At 42.1% G+C, this 8,413-nt stretch overlaps 1 protein-coding gene across 1 annotated transcript in view; it reads left to right on the forward strand.

The window, feature by feature from the left end:
* LOC137067442 (stonustoxin subunit alpha-like) overlaps positions 1-8,161 on the forward strand; it is a 30,842-nt gene extending 22,681 nt beyond the window's left edge. Inside the window, exons 3-5 of the mRNA XM_067437345.1 lie at positions 95-1,801; positions 5,857-5,941; positions 7,930-8,161. Of these exons, the coding sequence (XP_067293446.1) occupies positions 95-1,801; positions 5,857-5,941; positions 7,930-8,161 (2,024 nt within the window). The remainder of the gene's footprint in view (positions 1-94; positions 1,802-5,856; positions 5,942-7,929) is intronic.
* Positions 8,162-8,413: the final 252 nt, after the last annotated feature.

Here is an 8,413-nt window from a genome sequence, read left to right on the forward strand (position 1 = left end):
TGCTTTTTATTCCCCTTTTACCCAAATGTGAATTAGTAAAATAGTACATGCGTGGTAATTTTGAGACATAAGATGATGTAATTTCTCATTTCAGGTGTTACTCTGTGGGATAAGGAGTCACTGAGTAAAGACTTGGACACCCATCCAAAGCTCATGACAGATGTGAAGTTCAGTAGCTCCGACTCTCTGTCTAGTAAGGCCAGTCTCCTGGATGTAAGTGCTTCCCTGAAGGCCAGCTTCTTAGGAGGGCTGGTGGAGGTGGGAGGATCTGCCAAGTTTCTGCATGACACCAAATCCTCAAACCAACAGTCCAGAGTAACAATGTCTTACAGTGAAACCTCCAGATTTGATCAGCTCACTATGAGCCATCTGGGCCAGATCACCTACCCTCAGGTGTTTGACCAGAAAACTGCAACTCATGTGGTCACGGCTGTACTCTACGGAGCTCAGGCCTTCATGGTGTTTGATCGGACATTTTCAGAAGAGGAAGAAAAGCAGGAGATTGAGGGAAAACTGAATGTCATGGTCAAGAAGATTCCTAAATTTTCTATTGAAGGAGAAGGAGCTGTAGAAATGACAGATGATGATAAGAAAAAGGTTGAGAACATTGATTGCACATTTTATGGTGACTTCCGCCTTGATCAGAACCCCACCACGTTCATGGAAGCCGTAGACATGTACAAGAAGCTCCCCAGTCACCTGAAGGACAATCCACAGAATGCAGTTCCAATCAAAGTCTGGCTCTATCCTCTTTCTCTACTGGATTCAAAAGCTGCTCGGATGGAGAGAGAAATCACCACACGTCTGGTTTCCAAAACTGAAGATATAATAGAGGAGCTGGGAGAAGTAGAGAGGACCTGCAATGACCTGTCCAGAAACACACTGGTAAATGTTTTCAGAGACATTAAAGAGAGGCTTCGCTTATTTCAGAGCTCATTTAGCATTTACCAAACAGTGCTCATGAAAGAAGTGGCCAGGGTCTTGCCTGCTATACGAGGAGGAGAGATGGAGGAGAAGTCACTGGAAGACATCCTGATCCACTACAACAGCTCCCCTTTTACAGCTGACAGGCTTAACCAGTGGTTAGATGGTGCAAAGGCTGAACTTAACCTCTTGAGTTCCCACACCAATGAGCTTGAGGGAATAAAAACTCAAGACTTAAACCATCTCAACAGCATCCTCCTTAATCCTAATATTAATGTTGTGGTGTGCTTGACCTTCACATCTCTGAGGTATGAAGACCCGTATCTTTCAACCCTGAAGGAGTTTCTGGAATCTGAAGAGTTTAAAGAGCTAGATGTGGTAAAGAAACTGTGTTCTAGCACACAAACATCAGAAGAGTGGTTCAACGATCCTGAGGTCATCTTAAAGATGCGAGAGAACTTATCTCTTTTCAGAGGTTTTTCAGAGGCTAATAAAGAGGAAAAGAGATACAGATTCATCATGTCTGCCATCTCCGATCCATCCAGCCCAGGCTCCTCCATCCGTCTGTATGAAAAAGGGAAGCTGACAGACACTCAGTTCCAGCCCGTGTCGAAGCCTCCCCCACCGGAAGTGAAGAAGGTCCTGGTGCGCAGTGTGACCCTGAAACTGCAGAAGTCCCCAACTGGAGAAACTCTGCAGTACAGAGTGGAGTACCGGCAGCTGACAGAGGAACAGTGGCATGCCATAAACACACCTGATGAAGACTTTACTCTGACTGGATTGGAGTCTGGACAGCAGCACTTGATCCGCTACAGGATAGTGGGTAAAGTGGGAGTGAGTGAAGCCAGTGACGCTATCGGCCCCATACCCTCTTCAGGTGAGCGTTGTGTACCGTTACACCCCTAGTATTAGGGCTGTGTTGAAAAAAATCGATTCACCAATTCTGAATCGATTTTCATATTAATTTGTAAAGATCGATCCGTAACTCAGAGGATCGATTTAATAATAGGCCTACATTGAATTTTAATGCCGCGTCATTGAATTCACGCATGCGCGTGAGGTGGAAGGACATTAACACAATGAACATGGCAGCTTTGAAAACTCCAGAAACGCCGCGGACAGAGAATACTTGCTGGCGTTTTCAATTGTTTTTAATGAGAGCGCCGTGTTTTTAGAACACCTGACATCTCAATTGTCAGCGCTCACGCGCTGAGCGCTCAGCGTTTTTTACTGGTCGCCGAGAGTTGAAGAATGTTCAACTTTGAGTAAAACGCAGCGCTCATCACTGTCACTTTTCACCCAGCTGTCCAAACACAGTGGAGGAGGGGCGGGACTAATACTACACAGACCAACTTCCACATTCTGCGTGTCGTCATCAGATGACAACAAGCAATAATAACAGAACAAAATGATTTAAAACAAATGCCAGAGCAAATACTTTACATTGTATCTGCAATTTTATATAGAATCAATACAGGAACAAACTACCTGTGAAATTAGAAAGACCTCTGCGGATTTTCCGTATCATAACAAAAAGCAAGTCTCAACTGAGGAGAAAAAACGCTGCCTGCTAAAACGCTCTCAAGCGCTCAGTGAGGAGTTTTCCGCTGAGCGCCTAGCATTTTCAGCTGGCAAAAAACGCTTTGGTGGACACACGGCCTAACGTTATACCGCCGTCGCCGCACTGAAGACCACAGCCGTTCTCACTGCAGCACGCTTTTACTGCCAAGGAAGTTGTGACGGCTGCGTTGTCATGATGGCGCGCGACAGCACAGCTCCACAGTGCGCGTTCGCTGACTAGAGCACTCTGGAAGGGGGATTGTTCTTTACAACCATCAATACTCCATTAATTTGCAGTTGAATGTGTAATGGAAAAATAATTAACTCCGTCGCTTGACTGAATAAGAGACAAACATTAGCCAATTATAATTATAAAGGTTTATTTAATAAAAAAGTTTCTTGCAAGAAAGAGGCACGGTTGATGCAACCAGCAGGCTACACCAAGCGTACACTGAAGTCATAACAGAAGTCACAATCTCTTATACTGTTGGCAGCATCCTCCCCTCTCAGTACATTTCCATACAGGCCGTTGTTTAAGTCAGGATGCCACGTAGCCCATGTATAGCTCATAGTACACGCATGTCATGTCCTGCATATCTCACACCATGGGAAGGTAAACATATGGTTATACCAAGAATGTTAAAAATCAAACTAAATCTAAACTTAAAGATTAATGCTAAATGTTATAAATGTAAAACTAAAATCAGACTTGAGCAAATGCTCTTATATTGTTAAATTAATACTGATTAAATGAATTAAACTTAAAAAGTTAAAGATTAAATGTTATAAAATCAAACTAATATTAAACTTAAAAGTTAAAGATTAAATGTTATAAAACCAAAATCTACCTAATTCAAAACTAAAGATTAAACATGATAATAAAAACGACAATAAAAATGACAATAAAATATAAAAATTGAAATAAAATACAATCAATAATTCAAGCAAATTCAAGTTACATCACACTTATACCCTTCCTCTCTGATTTGTGGTCATTAGTGGTCACCCTCTCGAATTTGTGAAGGAAGGCTCTATTTTCATAGCAAGCATAGTATAGTCTAAAGTCAGAAAGAAAATTAATCCAAGTAATTCCCTAATCCTTAGGGTTCCCGTCATTAGGCCTATCTAAGTCGTCAGTCATATCATAAAATTCGTCCATCCATTTTCATATTCATCATTTACCGTCACTTTAGCCATTTGAGGTGATACTATTGATGTCACCAGTCTTCTTACCAGTCCTGCTACTCATTGAAAAAAGCATGGTAAACATATCAATATCAAACAATTATAATTATTTATATTATATATATATATATATTTTTAATATACAGCCATGATTGGCAATACAGTGTATCCTAACATCCCTCTAGGCTTGCTATCCACCCAAACCATGTGTCATCAGCTTCCACAGGTTCCTTCACTGCCATCCTCATGTGATCAATGACGTTTGTGATATTGCTGCTGTAATCTGGAATGTGAAAACAACATGACAGTCCCAACATTTTTCAAACTCCCTCTTTTTCTGCTCTTCACATATCTAAACTAATTAATTTCCTCATTCACCATTGTTGAAACATATTTAGTGCTGTTAGCTATTGCTAGTACAGTCCACGCCAACCCATTCCTTTAGTTTATAGTCACTGCTGTTCCCGTTTGGAGTGTGTGGGCTACTTTTGAGCACACATCAAGGATGCTCGGATCTCTTATCACTAGCTCTTGAAATTGTCTCTGGTTTCGACTTTTCACAGAAACAGTAGCTTGATATCTTTCAATAGGCTCTAACTTGAATGTTGGCTCTCTCAGTACCACTCTTGGCAGATGTTCCTGCTCCTGTATCGATCATGGCAGGTGATGTTTATGTTTGACCTCTGCACGCACCGACATGTGCTTCCTGTTGCTCTCCTCTCGGCTGCTCCTCCTTGGTCACCGCTGGGACCTTTCTGCAATGGCTTGCATGTACCCACGTCGCTCTCTCTGCGACCTGATGGCGGTGTGTGTCGTCAACAGCACCACGAAAGGTCCTAGCCACCTTTTCACCTTCCAGCTACTCCTCAGTGTCGAATCACCACAGAATCACCCAGTTCGATATTGTATAGAGGAATTTCTGCTGGCTTTCCCTGAGTCGCCTTTACCTGCACACAGATAACACAGACACAGACACAGACACAACACATTTCCTTTCAATAGTTCAACAAACACACTCTCACACAGATCTGTGGATGGAAGCTGTTGTTTACCCCCTTTCATGCCCATAAAAAGTGGTTCTCCAAAGACTATTTCAAACAGACTTAAATTTGCTTTGGGTCTTTTTCTCATTATCATGTACATTAGCACAATTGGTAGGGCCTTAACCCATGTGAGTCCAGTGTCCTCACAGCATTTTGCCAATTTGTTCTTTATTTTTGTGCTTTCTCGCTCTACGGCGGCTCCTTAGGCCGAATGGTAACTGCAGTGTGTTCTCATGTCTATTCCTAAAAACTGACCCACTTGTTTGATTGCCTCATTCACGAAATGTGTTCCGTTATCTGAACTGCTCTTTTTTTGTAATTCCCCACCTGAGAATGATTTCAGTCAGCAAGGCCTTTGCCACTGCTGCTGCGTCTTGTTTGGAGGTTGGGAATACCTCTACCCATTTTGACCACATGTCAACCATCACCAGGCAGTATTTCTTACCATCACATGGACTCAACTCAATGAAATCCATCATGAGGTACTTGAATCATGAGGTACCCGAATGGCTCTTCTACCGGTGGGTGTGATGCCAAAGGCATTTTACTCCCCTTGCCACATTGTATGCGTTACAAATCACGCATCTGTTAGAAAAAATTGCAGCGCACGTTGTAAACCCCTTTGTGAACCACATGTCTTTCATTTGCAATATCATCCCCCCTTTGGCTGCATGGTCTTTCCCATGTAGCCACTTAGCATAATGATGAAAGAAATGTCGAGGTAAACAAGGCTTGCCATCTTCACTCAACCACACATCATTTTGGACGGTGCGGCCACAGTTGTTTTTCCCCTGTCGTGGCGAAGGTCTGCATACTCTGTAAGGAAGACAAAACATTTGTGTTTATTTCAGATACCAAAAGACACTCTGGTTCTTTTGGCTTTGTTGCCGCCGCGGCCTTCTGCTCTCACATTGCCTGTTGAGATAAAATCTTTGTTGTTAGTATGCGCTGCGCATTTACAGATAGCAAGTTCTTTTGGCAAGAGGATAGCGTCTAGAAGAGAAGAGACAGGAGAAGCATTTAAAACTGGACGTCCATCAGATTTCAGAAATGTCCTGTGTTTCCACAACGCCCCAAAATCATGCGCTACCCCAAACGCATATCTCGAATCTGTGTAAATCGTTACACATTTCTCTTCCATTAGTTTGCACGCGTCAGTCAGAGCTACGAGCTCCGCTGTTTGAGCCGAATAATTGTGTGGCAAGCTGCCCCGAACTCAAAGTGTCAAAGTCGGTTGTTACTGCGTAACCCACTTTGCTTAAACCTGTTTGTGCATCTCTGTAAGCAGAGCCATTCACAAAGAGGACATTGTCACAATTTTCAAGAGGTGTGTCCAAAAAGTCTGGACTCGGGATACACACCTGTTCAAGCGCTGTAAGGCAGCAGTGGTGCAGGGGTTCAGCACTGTGCAACGTTTTACGGTGATGTTTGCCATGTCAAGCAAAATCGTATGATACCTCAACCATCGTGTTGCTGACAAATGGTATGTCTTCTGTTCTTGCAGTATCAAAGTCACCATTAGTGTTACAGAGCTCTCAAGTCTCACGCATTGTGCGTGAGACACACGCATTTCAACCCGTTCACACGTTCACACGCCACACCTTGTATTTCTCACGCAGAGAAATCGCCAGGGTAACACACACTAAAGTTGCGCGCTATTAGAGGAGTCAAGCGAGTTCCCCTTAGAGTTCTGACGGCCCTGCCACGCACCAGTTAATCTAATAAAAATAGAGACGAACAGCCAATCATAAAATAGATTTGCTGTATCTGGGTAAGATATAGATATTCCCTCCACTCAAGAACGTTTACGTTCTGATTCCAACGTCACATTCTGTGATTCACGCCACGGCCTCGCTCATTGAATCAAATGCTCGCTGAAGTACCGTTAGTTGGCAACTAGAAGCCCCGATGACAGACGCAGAGACACAAAGATAACGGTGTCAAGTTAAGTTTCTGACAGCACTTTTGGATGGGATTTTTTTTTTTTTATCTCACTTTCATTAATTAATTGATTAAAAGTAACTCCATTTTGTAAGATCATTTTCATCTAAGTAATTCCAAACATCACGAGGCAGACGACATTAGTGATCAAATACAGTCGAGTTATTAACCCGCTCCACAGCACCACCCAGTGGATTTAGTTATAACTGCGAGATTTAGAGGGATGTATAATGGATTCACTGCATTTAGGCCAGCCAAGCAATATAGTAAAATTTCAATATTATTTTTATTTTTCGAATATTAATTACAAATCGAATATATTCGTGCTCACCCCTATTTATGGAAGCTGAAGTGTAGCGGTATAAAATTTGCAATGCAATATGTAAAATGGCAATGCATTTCAAAATTTACATTTACATTTTCCATACCATGTGTGCAACATTTGGAGCAAAATACTAATTCAAATTGAATAATATAATTTACATTTGCTATTTCCTACACTAGTTTTAACATAAAATTTAAACATAAATTGTTTATTGTGTAATACTTTATATAAGTTGCAAAATTAAAATTAAAATGTATTACAGAAATAATTAGATGTGTTTAACATGTTCAAGCAAAAACTGTAGCAAAATGATCATTTAAATGTTATTTTTCTAAATTGTATTTAAACTCCCATTTAAGATTCTTGCGATTGCATTTTGATTATATATCCTGCAATGAATGGAGCAAAATTCAATGAGGAATTGAAAATGCAAACCTCCATCTCGCCTAAGGCAACCAAAGAGCTAGAGCCGGCCCTGCCGCTGTCATAAAGAGAGGAAACAATACAACCATACTGAAATAGCAAACAATAATTATAGGCAGCTTGTCTAAGATTATCTGAGAGTAAAATAATCTCTGTTGTAAACCACAGCTCGCTTCAGCGCGACCGTGCTCATGTTAAGGTGCCACCAACCCCTGGGCTGAAGGCCTCAAAAACCTGCTACCAACACCAATAAACAACACTAACCATTCTCTCTCTCTCTGTCTCTCTCTCTGTCTCTCTCTCTGTCTCTCTCTCTCTCTGTCTCTCTCTCTGTCTCTCTCTCTGTCTCTCTCTCTGTCTCTCTCTCTCTCTGTCTCTCTCTCTGTCTCTCTCTCTCTCTCTCTCTCTCTCTCTCTCTCTCTCTCTCTCTCTCTCTCTCTCTCTCTCTCTCTCTCTCTCTCTCTCTCTCTCACAATAATTAAATACATTTTTTTTTTATTTGTACGAATGTGTCATTTTTCATATCAGACCCCCGTACCCAGCCAAACCCCCGTTGCTGCCGCCATGGCCGAAATCTCACTCTGAACTCAGTTCAAAACTTGAGAGCCCTGGTGTTACGCCAGAGTATCCCACAAATTCTCTAGAGGCCATCACGGCCTGCTCAGCTGCTGCCACCGCCCTCAGACAGCGTGGCAGTCCCGCTGCAACTGGATCTAATTTGCCTGAGAAATACCCCACTGGACGCTGTCTGTCCCCATAGTAGGGAGGTTAAGTGACTTTTGACTTCAAGTCATGATGCAAAGGTCCCCTTTGGTATGGAAGTACCTTAGGGTCATACAAATAAATTTATCCTAAGACACAAGTGAGATCACACTTTTTATCAGAAATAAACAGGTTTTTTTAAAAATGGCCGCCAATGTGCCGAAAATACTCTAGAGCCCATATCTTTGCTTCTGTTATCGCTATAATGACACATTTGGTGTCAAAGTGTACATTTTTGGGGTCAGGGAAT

This window comes from Pseudorasbora parva, unplaced genomic scaffold (assembly GCF_024679245.1).
Source record: "Pseudorasbora parva isolate DD20220531a unplaced genomic scaffold, ASM2467924v1 scaffold_53, whole genome shotgun sequence".
NCBI lineage: Eukaryota > Metazoa > Chordata > Actinopteri > Cypriniformes > Gobionidae > Pseudorasbora > Pseudorasbora parva.